The sequence below is a fragment of the Myotis davidii genome, unplaced genomic scaffold (genome assembly GCF_000327345.1).
Source record: "Myotis davidii unplaced genomic scaffold, ASM32734v1 scaffold132, whole genome shotgun sequence".
Classification (NCBI taxonomy): domain Eukaryota; kingdom Metazoa; phylum Chordata; class Mammalia; order Chiroptera; family Vespertilionidae; genus Myotis; species Myotis davidii.
In genome coordinates, this window is record NW_006285258.1 from 2,944,952 (window position 1) to 2,971,962 (window position 27,011).

The 27,011-nt window shown below is 38.3% G+C and overlaps 1 protein-coding gene across 5 annotated transcripts in view; it reads left to right on the forward strand.

The window, feature by feature from the left end:
* The window catches only part of ATP8B4 (ATPase, class I, type 8B, member 4), a 220,759-nt gene that overhangs the window by 119,066 nt on the left and 74,682 nt on the right, over window positions 1-27,011 (forward strand). For all 5 annotated transcript variants that reach the window (XM_015558941.1, XM_015558943.1, XM_006756016.2 and 2 more), the window contains 5 exons: window positions 5,015-5,173; window positions 12,264-12,352; window positions 15,096-15,292; window positions 21,569-21,777; window positions 25,056-25,099. In XM_015558941.1, the coding sequence (XP_015414427.1) occupies window positions 5,015-5,173; window positions 12,264-12,352; window positions 15,096-15,292; window positions 21,569-21,777; window positions 25,056-25,099 (698 nt within the window). The remainder of the gene's footprint in view (window positions 1-5,014; window positions 5,174-12,263; window positions 12,353-15,095; window positions 15,293-21,568; window positions 21,778-25,055; window positions 25,100-27,011) is intronic.

The following is a 27,011-nucleotide window of genomic DNA, read 5'->3' on the forward strand; positions in this document are numbered from 1 at the left end:
CTTGTGCATTCTTTTGTTCCTTGTCTTCTACTGTTCAGACTTGGTCTTCTGCTTCTTCTAGTCTACTGTTGATGCTTTCTATTGAGTTCTTTATAGCAGTGATGTCATTTTTCATTTCTTCTTGGTTTCTCTTCATTTCCTCTTGGTTCTTCTTCATTTCCTCTTGGTTCCTACACATATTGTTGTACAAAATTCAGGAATAAAAATTATTGGTCAAGAAAAAAGGATACTGAATTCTTAGAATTTAGAAAAAGGTCTCCTCTCCCACCACATAATTGTCCGAACAGCTTGGGCCAGTTGAAATCAGTTTTAATTTACTTTGTATTATCATTGATAGACCATAATGAGAATAACCAGAATTCAGCCACTTCCCTTCATATAAAAAATGACTTTTTAAATTTATTTTTAATTTCATTTTTAAAATTAAATATGACTGTCAACTGATTTCTCAAAAGAAACTTTGAGGCCAGAAGAGATTGGCAAGAAATAGTCAAAGTGATGAAAAGCAAGGACCTTCAACCAACTCTACTCATCAAAGCTATCATTTAAAATGGAAAGACATATAAAGAGCTTCCCAGACAAGAAAAAACTAAAGGAGTTCATCACCACCAAACCAGTATTTATGGTTTATTTTTTAATTTTTCTTTTGCATTTATTTTTAAATTTTTTTTCATTACAGTTGACATTCAATATTATATTAGTTTCAGGTGTACATCCAAGTAATCAGATATGATATAACTTACTAAATGATCATCCTGATAAATCTCATACCCATCTGACACCATGCATAGTTATTAGAATACTATTGACTGTATTCCCCATGCAGTACTTTATCCCCATGACTATTCTGTAACTACCAATTCATACTTCTTAATCTCTTCACCTTTTTCACCCATCCCCTAAACTCCTTTCCTATCTGGCAACTGTCAAAATGTTCTCTCTATGTATGAATCTGTTTCTGTCCTGCTTATTTATTATTTTTTGTGTTTTTTAGGTTCAATTATTGATAGATATGTATGTATTATCATTTTATGTTTTATATTTCCTTCTTTGTCCTCCTCCTCCTCCTCTTCCTCCTTCTCTTAAAGAATACCCTTCAACAGTTTATATAATACTGGTTTGGTGGTGATGAACTCCTTTAGTTTTTTCTTGTCTGGGAAGCTCATTATATGTCTTTCCATTTTAAATGATAGCTTTGTTGAGTAGAGTTGGTTGAAGGTCCTTGCTTTTTCATCACTTTGAATATTTCTTGCCAATCTCTTCTGGCCTCAAAGTTTCTTTTGAGAAATCAGTTGACAATCATATGGGTACTCCCTTGTAAGCAACCAACTGCTTTTCTCTTGCAGTTTTAAAATTTTTTCTCTTTGTCTTTAAACTTTTGCATTTTAATTATGAAGTGTCTTGATGTTGGCCTTTTTGGGTTCATCTTGTATGGGACTCTGCTTTTTCTGGACTTGTATGTCTATTTCCTTCACCAGGTTAGGGGTTTTATGTCATTATTTCTTCAAATAGGTTTTCAATTTCTTGCTCTTTCTCTTCTCCTTCTGGCAAACCCATGATGTGAATATTGGTAAGCTTAAAGTTGTCCAAGAGGCTCATTTATTATTATTATTATTTTTTCTTTTGGTTGTTCTGATGGGATGAATTTTGCTTCCTTACATTCCAAATAGCTATTTTTGATTTTGGTTTCATCTAATCTACTGTTGATCCCTCTAAATTATTCTTCATTTAAGTTAGTGTATCCTTCATATATGACTATTTTTTTCTTATGGTTTCCATGTTCTTTTTTTATGCTGTTGAAATTCTCTCTAAATTCATCTACTCTTCCCCTAAATTCATTGAGCATACTTATAACCAATGTTTTGAACTCTGAATCTAGTAGATTGCTTGTCTCCATTTTGTTTAGTTCTTTTCCTGGAGTTTTTTTTCTGTTCTTCCATCTGGGACATGTTTCTTTGTCTCCTCATTTTGGCAACCTTGCTTCATTTGTTTCGATGCCTTAAGTAAACCTACTACATCTCCCAGGCTTATTAGAGTGGCCAAATATAGTAGGTGTCCTGTAGGGTCCAGTGGTACAGCCCTTGATCACCCAAGCTGGGCACTCCAGGTGTACTCCCCACCTCCTGTTGTAGTTGAGTCTTGATTGCTGTTGGCACATCAATGGGAGGTATTTACCCCTAGCTCAATTGACTGAAAGGGCTGGCTGTGCCCACTAGGTAGGATCAGTTATGCAGGTCCCCACACCATGAAGCAGGGCTTACTTCAGTGGGGCTCTAAGGTCTACTGGGTCTGCCCCTTGACTGTATCACTTGTGGAGGTGGCTGGGTGGTGCTTTGATGTGGTCTGAAGCTTTCCACCAGATACACTGCCTCTGGGGCCTTGGAGAGGTGCAGGCCAAGGTCACTTGCCACCTGTGTTCTGCCTGGGAAACTCAGCATTAGCTACAGAGCAATCTGCACGTGGCTGCTACTTGTGCTGGGCTTGGAGGTGTCCAGGGGAGACCAAACTGTGAACCAAAGCTGGCTGCTGTTAGTGTCAGGCCTAGGGCCACTTAGCTAGTGTTACCGGGCATGCCCAGGCCAGATGCTACTTTTAAAGAGCTTTTTGTAAAGTCTGAGGCATGAGCCAAATTAGGCCATTCATATGAAAAAGCCACTTGAAAGCAGCTGGGGTGGGTTAGCAAATTGTGTGGGGTAGGGTCTCAGAATCACCCGGACAGGATGAACAGTAGTTGTCAGATTGATGGAGAGTCAGATATGGCCCCTGCCTGCAAACTCTGTGGAATAAGTTCTCAGAAAAGGAACAATGGCCTCTGCCAGCACTTCTGTTTGGGAGAAAGCTGCCCCTCCAGCTCTCATCCTGATGCAAGATGATTCAATTCCTTCTTGTATGTCCCGGTGCCTTTTGAGCTCTTCCCCAGCACTGGAACTTAGAGGGAGTGAGTCCAAGTAGGTCCATACACAAACCCTTTAAGAAGAACTGCTTGGGACTTCAGCAGCCCCCTCTGTCTCACTCAGCCAAAATCCCCACTGGTTTTTACAGCCAGAAGTTGTGGGGCATCTCTTCCTAGCACCAGAACCCTGGACTGGGAGGCCTGGTGTGGGGCTGGGACGCCTTGCTCCTCATGGGGACCTCTGCAGCTGAGACATCCTTTCTGATTTTTGTCTGCCACACCTGGGTGTGAGACCAGCCCGTTTCTCATCTCCCCTCCTCCTCCTAGTCTCAGTGTGGCTTCTTTATAGTCTTAGTCATAGGGCTTCTGTTCAGCTAGATATCAGGTGGTTATGAATGATGATTTTTCTGTAGTTTGGTTGTAATTTTGATGTGATTGTGGGAGGATGGGAGCACCACATTTACCTACGCTGCCATCTTGGGCAGAAGCCTGGTTTTTTTTTTTTTTCATGCTAGATCTATTAATATTAGTAATCTGGTTGGTCAGAAGTGATAAGACTATGTGAAAACTGGCTGCTGTCCCCTAGGTCTAAGAGTTTTGAAAGGAAAAGATATCCTAGAAGGAAAGGGAGCCTATGTGAGAATGTTGTAAGTTTAGAAGGTGTTTGGTGAGTGGTGTAGCAGTATAATACAGCAGTTCTCTAGGCAGGGCTGGTCTCCTTTCCCTTCAATCAATGCCTCTGTTTTTTAGTTTCCAAATGCCATTTATTATGTTCCAACCTATATTTGGCTTCTGATTAAATACACGTATTTTAATTGTTTTTGAGAGAAAGAATTTTATAGGTACTAACCTGTTTGGATCTACCCTGTTTGGATCTACCCACAACCTCCTTTTATATTCTTTACTTATAAAAATTTAAACCTCAACTGTTTGCAGTACAAATGTATGTTTTTAATTAAAGTTATCAGGTTGACATTGGCTAATAAAATTATATAGGTTTTAACTGTACAATTCCATGCTATGTCATTTGTATATTGCATTTTGTGCCAACAACCACCCAAAGTCAAAATGTTTTTGATCTAATAGTTATATTTTGTGATAGGGTCCATAAAAGATTACTTCTGGTTTCTTTTTCTACCAGGAGAATACCTACCCTGAAAGTGTAGATTCTTATTGAAATAGTGGAACAAATTGATTCATTGATTTGGAATGGACATGCCCTTGGTTTGGAATGGGCTTGGAATTTAAAACAACAAAACAAAACTAGATACATCTTCTGGCCAGGTTGAGGCAAGTTATATGGTGTCTTTGAGAGTCTCCAGAACTCTGAATCTAATCAAGATGAGAAGCATAGAACAGCTGAAAGGAATCACACGTATTCTCAGGCACATGTAGCAAACAAGGCCCAGGTTTCCTGGGGGTGAAATATTGCAAAGCCCTTAAAATTCTGATTATGAGCCTAGAAAAACCTGATTAACTTTGGCTGTGAAACTGAAGGTATACCATCTAAACCTATGGAAGAGTTTACATTAAATTAAAAGTGATGGGATAAGAAAAACTCTTAGGACAGTCCACACTTAATCTTGTCAAAGGTCATTGTTATAAACTAAAAGTAGAGAGAAGTGATTTTTTTTAAGTAAAAAAAAAATTCCCATGTTTCTTGAGCTTTCTGTTTTTATTCACACAGCGCAGTAAGCTCTGTTTAAAACCTTTGATGGGCTTCTATCTTTGTACCTTCTAACTTATTTTTCCTAGCGCAGTCTTGTACATATAACTCTGTGTTGTCTAAAAGAGAAGGTCAAGCCTGGCCAATGTGGCTCAGTGGTTGAGAGTCGACTTATGAACCAGGAGGTCACAGTTCGATTCCTGGTCAGAGCACATGCCCAGGAGGGTGTGTGCAGGAGGCAGCCGATCAATGATTCTCTCTCATCGTTGATGTTTCTATTTCTCCCTCCCTCTCCCTTCTTTTCTGAAATCAATAAAATAAAGAGAGAGAGAGAGAGAGAGAAGGTAAAATATACTGTGTCTGAGAAGTAAGGAGGTAACAAAATACTGTGGGCTTCTAAAGAGAGTTCAAGGTAACTCATAAAAAGGCTTTTAAAATTATTTTTCATTTTGCAGGGATTGTTGTCTGTGAGGCACCTAACAACAAATTAGATAAATTCACGGGAGTTCTCTCTTGGAAGGACAGTGAGCACTCCCTCAACAATGAGAAGATAATCCTGAGGGGCTGTGTGCTGAGAAACACCAGCTGGTGTTTCGGAATGGTTATTTTTGCAGGTAAAGCTGACTGCCGAGGATTGGTTGGGGTCGGGGGTTTGGGGGGGACCCCTTCCTGACATCTGGGGCTCTCCAGGCTAGATGAACACAATGCTTTCATTTACCTGCATTGACTGCAGAGTGCAGAGCACTGGGGGAAGACACCAATGCTCTGGAAATAATCTGGTGGTCACACTGTGTAAGGAACCATGAACTTCTGAACATCATGAACTTATTCCTAAGGCTGCTTGGCCCTGAGTTACTAGTGGGTGCTAGATGCCTACAGTTAAATTTCTCTTTCGTTAACCCCATCTCAATTATCTTCATCATATATGTATTAATCAACTTGCCTTTAAAGTGGGGGAAGACTACGAAAGAGATCCCCCTGCTCTGCTGTTAATTTTGTAGTCTGCAAAGGTCAAATAATTCTTTTGGAAAAGCTTTCTTGGAGCTTCTGCAATCATTTCTGTTTACACTCCAAAGCGTCTTCTATTATTCATCAATAGGACAGTGAGCCCTGGAAAGTCTGCGTGATGGAGGTGGGGTGGGAATCAGGGGAGAGAGGGGGGGTACCTCTTCCTCTTCCTGCTGGCCACTCTTCCCTATTTTGTTTCTATGGGCCCAAGGTGGCCCTCTCCTGCTAAGGAAGCTTACAGTAGCACCATTTCATAAAGACACTCAAATTGTACTCATGGCTTCAATTGCCAGCCCTTGATTTTTAAAATGCTGTTTATCGTGACACCAAATTAAGATATGTTTTGGGCTCACTGACTATATGTGCAATCAAAATTGGAATGTTTTTCTTAACTGACTTTCCTCAACAACAACAAAATGTTCATTAAAGACTCAAAAGGGTTCCAAACCTGGAAAATCCTCCCATTTCTTCCTAAATGCTCTCAGCTGTGGGTGTTAGCAAGGTTCTTGCTGCCTGGGACATTGCCATTGAAAGGACTTGGGAAATCCCTGGAAATGAGGCAGTGCACGTGCTTTTATCTGGGAATGAGTCTGGGTTAATAATTCTCTCATCAGATGCTTTCATTCTTTTGTCATGAAAATAAACCTATGTCATATATTTATTCATTTGCCTCTTTCTTGCATTGAGTGAAAGAGAGAGCCAAGCTTATCCACTAACCTTTGTTTACCTTCCTACTTAATAAAGGAGAGACCTATTGAAGGTTCTCTGATGGGAAGGACTCTCCTAGTTTGCTCTCTGTCGTCATAGAGATGGGAATGCTTCATCCTAAGAATGGGCTGCAGCCCAACATTTTGTTTGCATTTGTATGATCTTGTTTGAAAAGATGGATTCAGGACTATGGTTCAGCTACAGCATGTTAAGCTAGGACAGCTGCTGTGAACCATACAGGGGCCAAGTTTTCCTTCATAAGGTTGACTCTATGGGAAAATGCTCCTACATAGAAGGAAGTGGGGTGGTAAGTTGAGCAGGTCTCCCTCTCAGTAGTATAACAGAAAGTTTGCACAATTTTGAATTGGACAGATCTGGGTTCAGACTTGTTTACCAGCTGTAGGATGTTAAACTTTGGCCACTGAAACTTCCAAAGCTTTCGTTTTCTGCTCTAAGTGGGGATAATAATAGATACATTAGACAGTCATTGTAAAAGCTCAGTGAGACAATGCATATAATAAGGGGATGCTTGGCAAATGTTTTCTGTTCTTCCTGCTTTCGGCATCAATTCAGAGTGCATAGGCTGAGAGCTGGGAAAATGTAGTACTGCTCTTTGAATCTTGGCAGAGGGAAGTCGGGGAACACCCTTTTCCTTTCTGATGTGGCCTGGTTGTTTCCTGACAGGAAACATTTGGCAGATATTTGTAATGCAGAGAATGCCTCCATTGTCTTTCGTCTGGACACAAATGTTGAATAAAAGCTTTCCTAGAACGAGGGCAGGCAGAGGAATGGATGGTTTCATCAATGCCAAAGTTGCACAGATGACTGTCTCAGAACTTGTAAGTCTTGAGACATCTAATGGGGGAACTAGTTCCAGGTAAACACCTAGATGTTCTGACAGTTATCCAAAATAAATTGTTAACTATTCTTTCTGTATTATTACTCTAATTATACCTACTATTGAGGATTGTGCAAGGAATATTGTAGAGACAGACATGGTTTACTTTACAAATCTATAATTTAGGAGGGTCTAATGTACATTAACACCTAGGCCATGCCGGCCTGGTAATGACTTTTCCTTTGTACCCAAGAGAGGAGAAAGTATGGTTTCTAAGGGTAGGATACTTATTCGTTTAAGGTGTTCCCTCCATCTTGGCACATAGTAGATTTTTTTTTCTGAATGTCTTCTATTTGCCCCTCCAGATCTACTGTCACCCTTCTCCACTCTTCTCTCTGGCCTAGAGGCTGACTTGTATGGTTTATACTCATAGGTTTCCTTGAACTTTGGCTTTTATTTGGGCCATGGTCATTGGGGATCCCTGGGAAGAGATAGATCAAAGGGAGAAGGAAGGTTGAGATCAAAGTATTTATTCTTCCTGACTGTCTTCCTGAAGTCACTTCAAGTTAGCTGGGTCCCTCAATATAAAGTTACTCTTCTAAAGGCTGCAAATTCTACATACCTCTTTCCTTTAAGGTCTAATAACAACTATCTTCCCTCATTCCCTCCCTTCAAGAGAAATGTCTTGATTGCTACTAAGTCATTGGTTTCTTTCTTAACCTTTTGTCTTCCATGCACACTTTTGTATAGTCCCTTTATAAATAAACCTTTCTCTAATTATCTTTGTTCAATCTGTCATCTATTTCCTGTTTGGACTCTGAATGAGTCATTGTCTTAAATACACGCTGATTAAAGGAGTCAGTGAAGTAATGGACTATTTCATATAATTTTTTAAATAGTGTTCAAGAGCAAGAGATTAAGAGTTAGCTAAACCTGGGTTCAAATTCTGGCTCTGACACCTACAAGACAAGAAATCCTAGGCAAGTTACTTAAATTCTTTAAACTTCAGGTTCATTATTAGTAAGCTAAGGATAACTAATCTGTTGGCTTATCTTAAGCATTAGCTGAGAAAATAGATAAAGAGCACATATGTACATTGCCTACCACATAGTAGCTACTTAATAAATTAATTCATTAAGCAATTATTTAATTGAGTGCCTACTATGTGTCAGGCACTATACTAATTACTCATTTGTGATTAAGAATATGACTAAAACAAATACAGTCCCTTCACTCATGTGGTTTTGGATCTGATAGGAGACAGATACTTTAATGTCAAACAATTGTAGTCTTGAATATAGAATCCAAGTGGAGATGAGTACTCTGAAGAAAAAGAACATGGATTCACAAGAGTATATAATGCAGGAATCTGAAAGGAAAGAGCAAGTTAAGTAAAAGGCACATTATAGGTAAAGAACCTATGGCAGGCATGTGGATGGTGAAGTAAAAAATAAAACTTAAGCAGGACAGTGTGGAGCATAGAGAGCAAGGAGGCTAGAGATGAATGAATGCCTGGAGACATGGGTGGGTTTTGGACCATGTAGGACCTTGTGGTTCATTTCCAGGATTTTGGTCTTTATCCTAAGAACATTGGGAAGCCATTGCAAGTTTTCAAACTGATGGTCTGTGTTTATGTGTTAAATTTCAAAAGTTCACTCTTGACTACAGTGCTTGTAAAGCTGATAAATAGCAGATCCCAGAAAAAAAATGTATGATTGTGTTAGGGAACGAAAAAAAGTATTGATTAGAGTTAGGGGGAGAGTGGATTTAGGGAGACAAAGTTACTTTGGATTAGAGTATGAGTCATGGAGATAGATTAGACTCCTAGGTATCTGTCAGCTTTCACAACTGGATGAGAATTGGTGCCCTTTACTAAGATGAGGAACTTGGGAGCATGGAGTATAGAAATATACATATGCCTGGAGATTACAAGTTGGGCTGGACAAGGGCCACTTGAGAAGCCTGAGAAAGATTTAGGTGAAGATGTCATATAGGCATTTACATATAGAGATCTAAGTATGTGGGTTTTGAGAGCTCAGGAGCAATTTGAGCTGGAGATATATATTTGGTCTATAAATGATAATTGGAATTGTGGTTTTGGTGAGATTTCCCAAGGAAGGTTGACTGAAAATGTAGAGAATATAGCCTCTACAAGCTTAATGAATCCCAGTATTTCATGGCTGAATGGAGAGTGGTGGTCATCATGAAAGACAAAGAAGGAGCTACCAAAGAGGTAGGAGGAAAAGCAGGAGAAAATTGTAACAATGTGTGTTTCAAAAAGATGTGGTAGACAACAGCCAAAGGCTGCTGAGCGGTCAAAGAAGGCATAGGAGATATTGATGATAGCACCAGGTCTGCTGAGTGGAGTGACTGACCCAGAAACTAGGTTGAGTAATGAGTAAGAGATAAGGAAACAAGGACTGTTGAGTATAGAAAAGTCTTTCAAGAGATGTACCTTTGAAGTCAAGAAGATATGTGTATATCAACACCTGTGCTGTGGATATCCTATATAATAAAGAGGTAATATGCAATTGACCATCACTCTAACACACAAGGTGGCCGCCCCATGTGGACACATGATGGCCACCATAAGATGGCTGGCAGGAGAGGGCAGTTGGGACTGTTGAGTATAGAAAAGTCTTTCAAGAGATGTACCTTTGAAGTCAAGAAGATATGTGTATATCAACACCTGTGCTGTGGATATCCTATATAATAAAGAGGTAATATGCAATTGACCATCACTCTAACACACAAGGTGGCCGCCCCATGTGGACACATGATGGCCACCATAAGATGGCTGGCAGGAGAGGGCAGTTGTGTGGGCTTCTAAACGGGCAGTCAGTCATCCCTTGAGGGGTCCCAGATTGGAGAGGGTGCAGGCTGGGCTGAGGGACGCTCCCCCCCTCCCCCAGTGCACTAATTCCATGCACCAGGCCTCTAGTCTATATATATAAAAGCCCAGCGACTGAATGGTGGAACAAGAACAACCAGTTGCTATGATGTGCACTGATCACCAGGTGGCAGACACTCAATGCAGGAGCTGCCCCCTGGTGGACAGTGTGCTCCCACAGTGGGAGTGCCACTTAGCTGACCTGGATGAGTGGCGCTCCCACAGTAGGAACAGCCACTCAGAGGGCAGGTCCACAGCTGCTCGGCTGACTGGGATGAGCAGTGCTCCCACAGCAAGCTGATCCCTGTAGGCCGCACCCTTCACCAGTGCATGAATCTGTGCACTGGGCCTCTACTATTTAAATAAATGCTTAGAAATACATTAAATAGATTCTTTGCTAGTCTGGTGTGCATGTATGCCTAAGAAATGTAAATTTTAGCACACAGCTGTTAATATTTCAGCTTTTAGCAATCACAAACTTTATTTGCTTTTTGTGATCTTTACTATAAAAGAAATATTTCCCATCCTCATTGTCCACATGATTTTAATAAATGATTTGAGAAAATGTGGGTGGTCTTTTTTACACAGAAGTGGCTGGGAATAGGGCACTGGGGTACAATTTTCAACTTAAGACAGTGAATTGTTCTGAGACCCAATCTTTGCTTCAATTTCTCTTCAAAGTAAATGAAAGTCTTTAAGGGTTGCTCATTTCACCCTGACTTTTGAAATGGAGTAAATTTTATGTGTGCCTCCCATCCTTTCTTTTATTTCTTGTCTTCTCCTATATTAAATGGCTTCATGAATTGAAAATCATCAAGGGGGAAAATGATGTGGAGAGGGAAAACTAGAGAAATTGGGTATAATTAAAATTTAATCACTTCTATTTAGCATCTTTTTTGCCCACAAGAAATCTCTTTAGAAATATAGTCTAACATTCTCTTTTGTTAATCAACTAATAATTTACCTCTAACACAGTTAATAATATTCTTAGAATTCCTTGAACAAGGCACTTAGTTAGTATATCATGAGATAATGTATTGCATTTACCTGAAATTAATCTAACACAAGATTAAAACAATTCTTGCCCTTACATAAAGTGCATATTATATATTCAGTATGTAATACATAGTAAAGATTTAAATTATTTGCTCATTCATGGTTTGTAGTTATTCTAGTTTCTCTATTAAAGGCATCTCAAATCATTTTGAGAAACAGATTCAGAATTTGATTTCTTATTTTAACTTTTCATTTTTTTATGTTAGTATTCTGAATTGTATTTATTATTACACTAGAGGCTCGGTGCACGAAATTAATGCATGAGTGAGGTTCCTAGGCCTGACTGGCTATCAGGGCCAGTTGGGGCCAGGCTGATCAGGGCTGGGCTAGAGAGGAGGCGACGGTCACCGGGCTGGGTGTGGAAGGAACGGCTGCTGGTTGCCACTGCCATAGTTGGCACCCTGTCACTATGCGGTTCCCTGCCTCCCTACCTCCTCCCCTCGCTGCTGCGCCGCCACTGTGCCGGGTGGGTGGCGAGCCAATTGGGGCCTGCCGGCTGAGGGGAGGGATGGAGCACAGGACGTTGGCCGCCAGTCCTAAGGAGGAAGCTGGCTCTCAGCCCCCCTGAAAAAGGGGCTGCATCCACCACTACCCACCTCCGGTTCCCAGTCCCAGCCCGGGGGCTGGCGGGGAGGGACCGCGGGAGTTTGGTCAGCCAGGGGAGGTTGGCTGTGGGAGTGCACTGACCATCAGGGGGCAGCTCCTGCATTGAGCATCTGCCCCCTGGTGGTCAGTGCACGTCATAACGACCAGTCGTCTGGTCATTCCAGTCGTTCCGCCTACTTAGGCTTTTATATATGTAGATTCTTTATAACATTTTCAAATTATTCATGACTTTGATTGACTTAATTATTTTTAACTGCTCCAAACTACAAAGATATATGTACACAGATTTTGAAAAAAATACCATTTCTTAAATCTTTCAGCTACAAGTTCTCTCTGTATTTATTTTATTCTAAGGAAACGAACTCTCTTGTAGTTTCCAGAGTTGTTGTTAAGCCACCAGTTGAGAATCAAATACAACTTGATAATGGCCCTTGCTTGCTCTTACAGAAAGTTAAATTATTTTGAAAAATATATTCTTTTATTTTCAGGTACATTTGACATGAGTAGGAATTCCTCCTCCTCCTCCCTATCATCATCATCATCATCATCATCATCTAATCATTTCACAGTTGTTATTAAAAACATTTTTTTTTTGCAGGTCCTGACACTAAACTAATGCAGAACAGTGGAAAGACAAAGTTTAAAAGAACAAGCATTGATAGATTGATGAATACTCTAGTACTATGGGTAAGTTACTATAACAAAAGTAGGCAATATCACTAGTCATTGTTATATTAATATATTTCTTATATTTTGCTGAGAATTCTTTCAGAAGTCTACATTCCACTTGTGTAGTGTATATTGGGGATTCTGCATTTTGGGCTCAGTTATATAGCCCTCTACTTTCCAGATTATGATTTCTTAACCATTGGTAGAGTTTCTTATGTGAGGTGGGGTTAGTGTTTACGGCTCTTCATGGTCTTGCAAGTTCTCCACATCCTAAAGGTTTGTTTTTGAGAAACAAAACGTAATTTTAAGGTAGTTTTGTCTTTCTGTTGTCTTACTTTTGCTCAATGGACAGGGCCAGCTTCCTGAGTGTGTGATCTGTTCAGCTGCACTGGGTCCCCGCTCTGAAAGGCCTCATGTTAGTAATTGATCTGCTGTCACTACGTAGGTTTTTTTTTAAAAGAAATTATTAATAAATTTTTAACAAGGGGAGGTGTCACACATTTTCATTTTTCACTGGGCTCTGAAAATCATGTAACTGATTCTACTTATGAATTCTCTGAGGCCTAAGTCACAGTTCTGCTTCATAAAGGCTTCTATACCTCCTAGCTCATGCTTATCTCTGTCCTCTGAATATTACTTCTCCTCTGAATTTTTTGGAAATGATTTCCTCTACCACACACTAGAAATGTCAGGAATTCCTTGTATCCTATCCTTTTTTTAGTCTCACGCTACCTTAGGCTGTGGATCTGATATCTGATTTTTCATGTAATATTACTTTGCCTCCTTATGAAGGGGTTAAGTTTCAGGACACTGACCTTGAAATATGAGGACAGTAACTTTGAACCATGTCCCCCCACCTCCCTCAAGACAGACTCACAAGTAATTATTTGCTTAACTGATATGTAACAGTGGGATTCTGAATAAGGAAAGAAGGAAAGAGACTCTTATTTGGGCACAAAATATTGGCCAGGCTCTGATTTACTTTCAGTATTATCCTCAGACCTGGACTTTTCTCCTCTCCTCTTGGGGCTGAATCCCTTGGTCAAGGGGGCATGCCAAGAAAGAGTCTGTGCCCCTCCTAGAATTTCCAAGTTAAATGACCCTGAGCTCACTACTAGGGTTTGCATGGGAATTGTGTATCTGTCCACCACAGAGTAAAATTACTGGGTTGTGAAGCAAGGACTGACCCAGCTTTTTGTACTAGACAGTTGGATGATCCATTGGGGTATTAGAAGCTGAGTCGGTTCTTGAATTCAGGCATTTAATGCTCACTATCACCAATTTTAATGTTCTTACAGTAGTTCAGTTAAATTAATTTGTAGTATTAGCCATTGAAAGAAAGAGGATACTGTATGATCCAGGTACCACACTGGTAGGATTTCAGGGATTCACAATTCTACTTTTCTCTAATACATGGTTTTCTAATTGCCTTTCCCCAAACTTTGTCTTCTTAATGTGGTTATCTTGTTCATGAGAGAAAAAAGAAGAAAGCAGTTCTAGAGCATCTGAATATTCTTTCATGGAGGAGAAAGGAAATCGGAGGGAAATGCGTTCCTATTCTTTAGCCCCACTCCTCCCTCCACAGTGGCTGGTCTCTGCTCCTATCACAGGGTGACACTTAGCAGAGCAAAGTCACCTGAACACCAAGTTCAGCTCAGGTCTTTGTCCACTGACTTTGTGTTCTTCCTGTTTAAAGCTGTAATTTTGGGCTCACAAGGAACTGACTTTGCTGTATTTCTGTTTGCTATACCTCCAAAATGTCTGCTTTTCTAATACCGATACTAATCACAATGTAAGAGTCAGCTAATTTTTAGGTTGCATACTACCTTTTTTCCTTATTTCTTTTTTTTTTTAAAGAAGCCTTTTATTTATTTTTTATTTTTTTAATATATTTTATTGATTTCTTACAGAGAGGAAGGGAGAGAGATAGAGAGTCAGAAACATCGATGAGAGAGAAACATTGATCAGCCGCCTCCTGCACATCCCCCATTGGGGGTGTGCCCGCAACCCAGGTACATGCCCTTGACCGGAATCGAACCTGGGACCTCTCAGTCCCCAGGCTGACGCTCCATCCACTGAGCCAAACCGGCTTTGGCTTTCCTTATTTCAAAAGGAAATATATATGTCAGGAAATCTTTTAATTAATCCTTATCTTTCTTGTTGACCTTAGTAAGCATTATGTAGCTAGAACTCTGTCTAAAAGATTTGCTCAGTCTGGGACAGTTCTTTATAACTGAACATTTTTTTCCTTTTGCTTTTGTGCTCAGGTGATTATATAACTTATTAAACAGGAAACTTTTGAAGGGGGAAGGAAAGAACCCTATTCCTATTAGATATAAACTGGGGTTGACGAGGGCACATCAGGACATATGAGCTTCTTTATTTAAGCCACTTAAATATATGTGCTCATTATGACTCAAAGAATTGAAGTTATTAGCTTTGTGACTGTGGACAAGTTAAATAATTTTTCTGTGCTTTCACTGTATTTTTGTTTTTGTTTTTGACCAGTAAAATGTGGGAAAGATTGTTCCTATCTCAGAGTCAATAGGAGAATTTAGGAAATATATGTAAAATATTTAGCTGACTTCCCTACATAATAATGTTAAATTTTACTCCCATGACTAGTGATAAGTAAGAAGAGCTTTGTGTAACTTGCTTTTCAAATGACAATTTCTTGGTGTTAGATGTGCAGTTAGATTGCATTGCTATGACTAGTTTTGAGTTCAAGTTAACGTTAACCAGACTTCTATTCTCATTTCAGATATTTGGGTTTCTCATATGCTTGGGAATTAGTCTTGCCATAGGAAATTCAATCTGGGAGAACCAAGTTGGGGACCAATTCAGAAGTTTCCTTTTCTGGAATGAAGGAGAGAAGAACTTTGTGTTCTCAGGATTCTTAACATTCTGGTCCTATATTATTATTCTCAATACAGTTGTACCTATTTCATTATATGTGAGGTAAGATGAGAGTTTATACTTTAGGGAAGCCATTTCACCAAGAGCCTTTGTTTGCGTAATCACTTTTGTTTGTTTTAAAATTACAACAGTGAGATAGTTGTCTCGTTCTGTTTATGATCTGCCACATCTGTTACAAATGAAGCAACTAAGCTGGTTAATCTGTTTAACTTTTACATTTTCAAATTACAATACATGCATTTTATTTTCTTCATTCAATTCGTTTTCTCATGAACCTTTTTCTTTGGAGTAAATGGACTATAACATAATCTCATGCAACCTGTGGACTGACGGGTCCCAGGTCTGATTCCGGTCAAGGGCATGTACCTTGGTTGTGGGCACATCCCCAGTTGAGGGTGTGCAGGAGGCAGCTGATCGATGTTTCTCTCTCATCGATATCTCTAACTCTCTATCCCTCTCCCTTCCTCTCTGTAAAAAGTCAATAAAATATATTTTAAAAAAGACTATTTGGGGAGATCTCTGGCGGTGGTGCCTTCCTGCCACTAGTCTGACTCCAGATACCTGGATTCAGATTCTATTCTACACTTACTAGCTCTGTCAATCCGGCAAGTTGACTCACCTTTTAGTGCTTCAGTTTTCTCATTTTAAAAATAGAGAAAAATAATAAGATTGTCTGAGGAGTAAACAAACATGTAATGCTCTTAGAAAGATGCCCGACATATTATAAGAGCTTAATGAATATTCATTTTCCCTATTACTGTTTGTAACTATAAATGAGTACATGAAGGAGTTGAAATATACAGGCAGTCCTCGAGTTACATCAGATTTGACGTATGTCATTTCATGGTTATGTCGCCATCTTCCATTTACAAAAATTTATAAAAAATAAAAAAGTTCGTCATTTAGACGTATGTACATATGTGCTTTATGTTTTTTATTATTTATTTACCACAAGTGAAGGTCAGGAGTTGTTATCTTTCTTCTCAATTTTTTGTTTTTGTGTTTCACTTCATTACTGCTGTGTAGGTGCTCCATGTGAGTGACATAGGTGCTTATGTAGGTGGGTTCCGACTTAGGGCGAAATCGCATTACGTCGTAGGAACAGATCTCCGACGTAACCCGAGGACCTACTGGAGTTGATGGTGTTCAACCATTGTTAAATAGAATCATGATTCATAACTTCCACCACAACTTGATCTGTCATTTCTAGAGCTAAAATGGTCTCTCTTCATAGATACACACACACACACACACACACACACACACACACATATAGATGGATACAGATATATATGTGTATGTGAGTGTGTGTGTTTGATAAGTTGGCCCTAGAGTCTGTACCTGAGACATTTGTGATCCTAATTCTACCGAGGCTGAGCCAGGCAGTCCTGGAGAGGCTGGAGCCAAGAGGAGCGTTGGTTGTTTGACTTTCCTCATCATCTGTATTTTAACAATACACAAAATCACCAGCTCTAAATCTCCACTAATTGTTATGAGCTTCTTTTTCTCTCTTTCCAAATTCTAGCTAGATGAAGCAAGGGATGTTTAATGCACAAAATCCGCCCTTGTTTTGGATAGTGGTCAGGGAGCTGAAATGTCAAGTTGTGGGGAATTGACTTGAAGTAGTGGCATGTGGCCATAACACCACAAATTGCTTTGAGCCTTCTGGAACCGTGGTCAGAGTGGGCTCTATGTAAACTGTGTCCTACTGGCTCATCTTTGATTCTGAGGACCTCTCAAGCTTGTATCCAATTATAAAGGCTGTAGTCAATCCTGCTCTTTGCCAGAACAGCTATGGTCAGCTTTTACAGCTTTCCTTTTATGTCCTAAATGAATAATAAATGCTCATCGTGGCTTACCACCAGTACGTGTGCAGTTTCATATGCCCTCATGAAGGAAGAAGTATATTCTATATACATTCTTTCTTTGAAGTGCATTGGCATTTTTCATTTAATGATTTGCGTGTGTGTGTGTGTGTGTGTGTGTGTGTGTGTGAGAGAGAGAGACACCAAGGCTAGATTCCCAGGTTAGCATTCCTTTTCCTTCTAATGTGTCCCCTGTAGTGGTGGAAAGAAAATCTGTTTGGAATAATCCAAACCCAAGTCCTGGTCTTGGCACTGCCACCAATAGTTGTGTGACCTTGGAAAAAGCCTATCAAATATGTGCTACTAAGTAAAATGAGGGAATTAAGAGAATAGATTTCTGAGTATCTTTCTGCTCCAAATAATACCACTTTACCTTTAGATAGCATTTTATATTTTATATAAAGTGTTTCCACCTACACTTATGTCTCCTAACACTCCTAGGAAGTAGTTATTGCTGAACATTTTTCAAAAGTGAGATGATTCATTCAGGATCAGGGTGCTGGTTAGAACCAAGATCCAAATCCAAGTCTTCTGACACTTGGCGCAGTGTTTTCTCCTCTATGCCTAAGCTGTGTATGATTTAATCATCGGTGAAGAAATCAAGAATAAAAAAGAGGCTGGAATCCTCTGTCTGTTGGTAAGGCACAGAATTGATGAGGATAAATGCAAGCTTTGCTTTCACTACATAGGAACAGTGATTCTGATCTGAACTTGGAGTAGGGGCAGCATTCTGAGGAATTTCAGGTTGCTCAGTCTTACAGACTGAGAGCTAGAAAAAGAGAGCTCCCAGATATTTCTCTTTGGAGGGATAAAGGCCTTCACCAGAAGCTTCCCTTAGGCTTTTGAATAGCTACCAAGGATAAATTAGTGCCATATGTCACTTGAGAGTAATAGTGCAGAATTTACTTTGAATGGTTAACAATCCCATGTGAGCAAAGGACGTTGATTGTGGTAAGATATTTCTATGCTGTCAGTTTGTTTATCTGTAGTGTTAAACATACCCAGCTATGGTTTTTTAAATATACCAACTCAAGAAAAGCAACTGTTGTAGCCAAAGGAATTAGCTCCTGAGTGTTTTTTCCAAAGCAATAGGAACGCCTTTCCATGTTGCTTGTTTAGCCACCCAATAGGGGGAATCATTAGCCTGCTCTTTGAGCATGAAGGCAGAGTACACTAAGCAGCTTGATCATGCTAACTTTGAATATGTGTCTCCTTTCTCTATCATAAAACAAAAGGCTGAATGTTCCACCGTGACTCTTTTAAATCCTGCTTTCCCAACAAAAAGGATGCACTTTCTCTCAACAGACTATTTTAAGGTCTAAGAATTCAAGTTAATTTAGAGTATTTCCATTGGCTTGTACTGCAACACAGAAGGATCAAATTCTGTTCCATTCATTTTTTGCTTTAACTTTTCAGGGAGCGACTTACTTTTAAATAAATGAAAGCTTCAACTGATCTGTGCGGTTACTTGCATAATGTTGTTCTTACGGCATTCTTAAGGCCAGGTCTGCACTGGCTTTACCAAATGCCTGAATTCTAGTCTTGGCTCTGTGGTTAATTATTTATGTGACCCGGGGTTAGTCACTTAACCTCTGTTAATGTCCTTATTAATGAAATGAGTGAATAGAGTGTCAGGATTCATTTATGTAATCCTGACTGACTGCCTATGACAGGTAAGATGCTGTGCCTGGCTCATGTGCACTAATGCTTTCTGAGTGACAGAATAAGGAAAACAAAGCTGAATTAGAACAGTTATCAAGGACCTTATAAGGAAGTGTGTGTGTGGGGTGGTGGGATGCGGGTGGTGGTGGTGGTGGATACAGAATAGTAAACCATAACAGGAAAATATATGAATAAATACATGCAGAGCATGACATTTATTTTTATATCATATGATTCTACAGAGTCATAATGTGATTTTTAGTTTAGGTGAAAAAAAAGTGTTAACTTTTTAATAGTTAGAAAATGAGCTAATATCATACCACTTTGGGGAAGGAAAATGTAGATATGTCATGCAGTGACAGAGCTAGAAGCATAGAATTTAATGTACTTGGGTGTCCTCTTTTGTCTTCAAGGAGACCAGAGGTAGTGTAACAGGCTGCTGTGAACTTTCTCACTTTACAGCTGAGAAAACCAAGGCTTAATTCCTGTTAAGATCAGAAATGAGCTATAGATTCTTGCTATGACCATTACTATTTTGTTCTGTTCTGATGTCTTTATTAATGTATTAAGACATGCAACTGAAATATCACTGAATAAAGTGAGACATGAAACTAAAACTGAAATAAACCTATTAGAAAGGAAGAGCTTAGACAATGTGATTACAATTCTAGAAAATCCAAAAGAATGATTCCATAAAACTCTGAGTAAGATCATTTAATTAAATGTCTGATTTTGTCATATAATCACATTTTTAATATTAAGTTACTTTTAATATTAAAAACTTTTCATTAAGCCAATGACAATTTAAGAAATTATCAGTAAAAAGATATAATGTCCAGGAACAAAGTTATCAAGCTATGGTGTGAACCTATGTGAAAAAAATTAAGACTAAATTTAAAAAAATACATATTTTATCAATTCCTGAGAGGAAGGGAGAGGGAGAGATACAAACATCAATGTTGAGAGAGAATCATTGATTGGCTGCCTTCTGCACGCCCCCTATAGGAGATCGAGCCCACAACCCGGGCATGTGCCCTGACCAGGAATCAAACTGACCTCCTGGTTTATAGATTGACATTCAATGTCTGAACCATACTGGCCAGGCTAAAAAATTTTAACAATAAAGACACTTTTCAAAATTGAATTCCTGGAAATATTTATTCTTCTTGAAGTTGTTTTAGGCATTATAAAATATCAGTTATTTAAAACAATTCAGAAGCCAACATAGAGTTAATAAAAACCTAAGTAAGTTTTATGAGAAAGCTGACACATTGATTCTCAAGTTTATTTAGACGAATATGATGATCCCATCATCATAGAATAAATGAGTGAATATAGCTAAGAATCTTTGAAAAAGAAGAGAATAAATGTACTCTCATCTCTTCCCAGATATTGCCAAATTTTAGAAAGCTACAATAATGAAAACAAGGGATGCATTAAAGTGACACACTAAGGAACACAACTGAAATTCCTAAAATAGGTTCTAGTGAGGAAAGTAATTTATATGTGACATGAAAGCAGCCCAGCATACTAGGGGGAAGGGCTCAGTGTTAAATGGTGATGAGGACCTTTCTGTTGGTAAGAATTGAAATTAGCTCTTAATATGTACATCATACTTCAGAAAATTCTGATTGTGACAAATAATTAAATGTGGGAAAATTAATAAAGAAATAGAAGAATAATGTGGTTACCTGTATGTATAATCTTGGCACTGGAGGGCCTATCTAATCTAAGTAGAAGTCCCCAAACTGAAATATAAAGAGAAACTCTAAAACATGGGTAAATTGGTCAATTAAAAAGAGAAAACTTCTGTACGTTAAAAACAGTGGAAATAGAATTAAAAGACAAATGATAAATTGGGTAGCATATTTGCATAATGCATATATATTAAAAATATGTTTCTTAAATAACTAAGCACATTAACATCTCAATAGGAAAATAAAATAGGCAGATAACACAATTAGATAATTCCGAGAAGAAAACAACTGGCCAGTAAAATCTGAAACAAATGTTTAACACGCTGAAAAGAAATGCAGTAAAGAGCAATTAGATGCATTTGACTTGGCACTTAGTAAAAGATAATTTTCAATAATCTAAGGTAGAAGCTTACATTATTACAACTTTTTTGGAAATTGATTTGGCCTTATGTATGATAAAGATTGAGAAAGTTCATACCTTGGGCTACAGAAATTTCATTTCCAGAGTTGGAAAGTCATAAGTCATCACTAGGTTGTAAGACAATGCTCTTGTCCTGGTAAGTAGGCAGAGCAATATGACAACACTCCCCTATTTCCACTCAGTATCTAGTATGGCTTCCTCCATGCTTCGCAGGGATCTTTCCACATCTTTTGGTGAAGTGAAGCCACATCAAATAAAGTATTGAAGAGAAAGTCCTCAATAACACACTACGTTAGGTCAGACATCTGACAAACATCTTTAATAACATTTCTCCTAAGATATAGGAGAAATGCCAACTAATATGTAACACAAGAAATCTCCACTGGGCCTGTTTAATGTAAATAGAGAACCATGAACTGTTCCCTAAGGCTTTATGCAAAGCCAGCCTATTGTCTTCTTGTGCTGTAAGGAAATGACTTAGGAAGGTTTAAGAAACAGGCTCTGCTGAGATGCTTCTGCTTCTGAAGGTCACGAGGGACTAGGGATAGATAGAGCATCCACAATTTCTTCTACACTCCAAGGACTTTGGCAGACTTCTTACTTTGGCAAAGCTTTGTATGTTCTGAAATTGATGGAGCAACTCTTTTCCCCTCTCTATGTTAATGGATGAAAGTGTGGAAGTAATTCGTCTGGGACACAGTTACTTTATAAACTGGGACCAGAAGATGTATTACTCTGGAAAAGCAACACCTGCTGCAGCTCGAACGACCACGCTCAACGAGGAACTGGGCCAAATTGAATATGTTTTCTCTGACAAAACGGGCACCCTCACTCAGAACATCATGACTTTTAAAAAATGTTCCATTAACGGGAGAATCTATGGTAAGAGAAACAGTTCCTTTTAAAAATGATATTATTAATGGTCCTGTAAAAAATAAGCAAGCCCATATATTTTTTCTTATTAAGAAATCCTAAACTATCACTGCTTTCTTGTTAATATGGGTGCCACCATAATCTTACAGTGCTTAGCACATAATAAACATTCACTAAATATTAGTTGGATCAATAAATATTTATCCAATAACTGAAATGTTTTTAAATTGAATAATTTAAATGTTTTTAAAATTGATTTTAGAGAGAAAGGAAAGGAGAGAGAGAGAGAGAGAGAGAGAAAGAGAGATCAATGAGAAAGAAATATGATTAGTTGCCTCCTACACATACCCTACTGGGGGTTGAGCCTGTCACCCAGGCATGTGCCCTGATGGGGAATCGAACCAGCGACCTCCTGGTACATGGGTTGATGCTCAACCAACTTAGCCACACCAGCCAGGCAATGTTGAATAATTTAGATGAAACTGAATTTTTTACCATTCATGGGTAGAGAAGGGGCTTAGATGTGATACTCTCCAAAGTTCCATTCAGTGTTCCGACTCTGTAATTCTGCTTTGTGGTACTTAATGGGTCCATATCCCAGAGGGGACAAGTTCTTGGTAGTATTTTCTGCATCCTTCCCATCAGCTCTGGAATTGATTTTACTGCTTGTATTTGTGAGAATTCACTATTCATTCCTGAGAATTCACACTGTAAAGAGCTACTGTGAGGGGCCAGACAAGCGAGTTCATCATTATGCAGTTCTGTTTGTATGCTTTTGTCAGGATACCTGCTCTGTATTTGAACTTCAAGCATTCTATTTACATGTGACCTTTCTCACCCAGACTTTGGCCAATTAGCAGACAATTCCTTCTGCTGAGAGCATGGACGCTATGCAGAAGGTTCCCCTGATCTTATGTCACTGAATTCTGAGAGTCCAGTTTCTCCAAACAGAAATCTCAGGAAGTAAAGGAAATCCAAGAAACACAGGAAGAAGTTCCCATTGTTTCCTGATGGGAAACTTCACATACTTCCAAATATTTTAAAGTACGATTTGACCTTGAACGAAACTAAGAACACAAGACGTTGATTTTTATACTCTCCTGCCTTTTAACCTCCGTCTTTCAATCCACCCCTGTAACCCAGGGACACCATGGTTTCCTCACCTCTCCTCTGCCCCCTACTTCTCTGGCAGTGGACTAGATGGTTTTTAACCTGGAATCCCACAGCCTCAGCTATATTGTGTATTTTGTATATCCCTATCATAATGACTAGTAATTAAAACAGAAACTTTCCTTAAAAAGTTTTATGGACATTATTTCCAAAGACTTTCCAACTACTGCCTTAACCCAAAGAGTAGTTTAAATGGGAAAATTTTAGAGAGTATTAGAGATATTTTGAATTTGAGGGAACTTTTGAATTATTTTGCCATGGCACCATTGATAATATAATAATAATATCACTTCTAGGAAATGATGTTAAGTAAATTATTAGACATATGGACCCAGATTTGTTTGTCACAGGAATACTTTTAGAGAAGGCCTTTGATTTTCACAAAGTAAATATCCCAAGATCTTTGCAAATCTCCAAACTTACAAATCTCATGATAGCTTATAATTTCTCTCATAAAATGCAGGAAAGTAACTGAAATATTTAAGTAGCCTCTTTACGCCCTTAATTTGTATGCCATAATAATTTATGTTTCAGAATAACTTTTCCCTGTTATCATACATGTTGGTCTTGTTTATATCATAGATCCAGGCCTTGCAAATTTTTGACATTATACTCTGATTTATCTATTTTCTGGCTCAGAACTATTATTTTTCTTAGACCTCTTTAATTTCCCTTCACTCCTATCACAACCCTAAAAGTGAGATTTCTCTGGGGGGACCATTTTACACAAAGACGCAGTTTTGTTTTCATCCTTTATTAGAGTCATTGCATATGGAGTAATGACTGGAACATAAGCACAGTGAGTCTGAAATTTAAATCAAGGTGCTTGGTTAGGTTTACTCACTAGCACAGGGACTCCTCCCACATGCAATTACACAGCAGCCCACACTTAGACCTGTGCCTCAGAAAAACAACAAATAACTGTTAATCAAGTGTCTTTTTTTTTTTTTTTATCACAGCATTATGTAGTAAAAAGAGAGAGAGGCTTAAGTTCAAAAACCTACTCTGCTGCCTTTGCAGTTTTAGTTTAGTCATGTTACATTGAACTCCGTTCTTCAGTTCACTCATCCGTAAAACAAATGAAAATCTTCACTTGGCAGGTTTTTTATAAAGATCAGTGATAATGTAAGTTTCTGGCATAGGATGGATGCAAATAACTCATTATTTTTACAAGAATTATAGGCCGGGAAAATAGTACTAAACCTTCAAATGCCAAGCAAAAATTAAAAAAATCTTGAAGACCTCCAGTTAGGATAAAGCTAAAGTAAATGATGCCACATGGGCTATCATACAATCCTTCAAAATTAGATTCACAAAGAACTTTTAATGACAGGAGAAAATCTTATACTTTAAGTGGTTACAAAACAGCAGGAAGCAGAAATTTTTGACTAATATGATGAATATATGTATACCTGTAAACATATACACAAAATACACACACATATAATCAACCTCAAAACAACTGCAAATATTGGTTTTCTCTGGGTGGTAGGACTTTTAAACATTTTTTATTTTCTACTGTAAATGTCCAGTATTTTACAATATAGCTAGAATAATCAGATATTGGCTTTATCCTAAGAAGTTATTTTTTAGTGTCTGGCACATATAGTAGGTGGCTGTGTGCTCTGCCTGAAGAAGGCACTGCCATTGTTTAAAGCTTACATGCTCATCTGACCTTCATAATGCACAGATGGTACCTGGCCTCAACCACGGTAGACAAAGATGTACTCACCGAGCTCTAGCATTGACAAGAATTGGTCTGTATTGGATACAATTTTGGACTCCCCAACTGTGGGGATAAAGTAGAAGATAAAATTTGCCTCTCGCAAACAACATAGATAATGTAATGCCAGAATGATGGAGATATCAGAAATACATAATTGCAGGTTTTGCTTAAATGCATACTGCATGTTACTTCTATCTTGGGCAAAATGAGTATCTCTCTGTATAGATAGCCATGTCTAGGGTTACAATTTGAAAAGACTCTTAAAAAAGTCTACCTTTGAACCCAGAATGCCACCCAGTAGTGGTACTTTAATAAGTGTATTTCTGAAGATTAAATGTCTAAATCTAGTATCAATTTCATTTAGTTTTAATTCTCAATTTTTGTTTGGCAGGTGAAGTACATGATGACCTGGGTCAGAAGACAGACATAATTAAGGTGTGGAGGTGATAAAATTTCATTTTTACTTTTAATTTCAGATTGTGCATGCTTTTAAAATGATGAATTTATGAAGGTCTAATTTTTGCTATGACCAGATGAGATACATAACATTAAAAATAGGTTTATATGATTCAAAATTTCTTCTTATGCAGGTTCCCCAACCCCAGATTTACTACTTCCTTATTCTAATATTTGTATATATGCAAGCAAATATATTTCTTCATTTTTTTAAGGTAGCATATATACACTGTTCTTTCAACTTTCTCAGCAATGCATTTTGGAGATTTTTCTTGATCAGTAAAAAAAAGTACTTCTTATTCTTTTTAATGACTGATAGTATTTTGCTGCATTGATGTTCTGTAATTTATATAAGGAGGCACTATTGGATATTCAGGATATTTTCAATATTTTGTTATTAAAGAAAATGCAGCAAAAATAACAGTGTGTACCTATGCTATTTCACATGAATCCTATATTCTAACAAGTTCCGTTTTTACAAATGAATTGCCAGCTCAAAAGGCATGTGCATTTGTAATTTGATAAATATTGCCAGATTACCCTTTTTAGAATTTATACCAATTTATTCTCCCACAAACACACTCACCAATGCTATGTGGTATCAATGTTTTTGATCATTGACAAACTATGTGAAACACAGTATATCAAAAAGTTTCAAATTTTAATTTCTCTTATTATGAGTGAGGTTGAACATCTTTTCATACTTTCAATAGCCTATTGTATTTCCTTCCTATTGTATTACTGTGAACTTCTGGTTCATAATTTTTTACCCACTTTTCTATTGGATTATCATCTATCCATGGTTTCTGAGAATAAATGTCACTTATGTTAATTTTATTTTTCAGAATCTAGAGAGCTACTAGATTCTGTTTGCTAATGCTTTATTTTGATACTAGTAGCCCACGAAATTTTTGCACATTAAAAGGGAATTAATTAGAGGAACGTAATTTGGACTCATTATCTAATATCAATAATATGTGAGCGTGAGGCAGTCCATGTTTCTGAAATTCAATGACATGAATTTTAGCTATTACTTTGCCAAATAAATGGAATTTACAGACATCATTTAAAAGAGCATTCAGCTTAATATTAAAAACTCTGGCTACCGCCCTGACCGGTTTGGCTCAGTGGATAGAGCGTCAGCCTGTGAACTCAAGGGTCCCAGTTCGATTCGGTCAGGGCATGTACCTTGGTTGCGGGCACATCCCCAGCTGCTGAGTTAATTTTCCTGCATTTAAAATAGGATTAAACATGTCCTGCACAGAGAGATGAAATCCGTAATACTGCATTTGTGTGACTCGTGTCCTTACATTTGTCTAGTATTATTGTCGATTACACTGTTGTCTCTGAGTCTTAATGCACAGACAAGTTTTAGAATACACCATGTGGACAAGTTTTAGAATATTCTGTCGTCGCCACCGCCTTCTTTCAACTTTAAAGGCACGTTGGTCTTTAGACATTTTCTGTCAATAATGCTGGTGTTTTTGGCATCAGTGCGACATTTTTCCAGTAGCTGGTGTTCAGATACATTCTGTTGTAGCCTTTTTCACCATGTGGAAAAAGAATAGGATACGTCATTGCATCTAATGTAGGAAACAGGATATTGATTTGTTTCATTTTAGTGGCATTCTGATTATTGGGATCTGGTTTACAATGAATGAGCAAGTCCCTTTCAAAAGGAGGTTCTTCATCTTCATTTCTGAATATGACAGCAACCTTGGTTACATGGGGAGAATTATATCTACCTGGGTCAATGTTATGATAGTAATTAATTGAGATAATTAATTGCCATTGTTACCTCTGTGGGAGCAATACCTTTTGCTGCTGCTTCAGATTGGACTTCCTTTTCTACCTCATGGAGCATCTTGTACGATTTTGTTACTTCATTGAT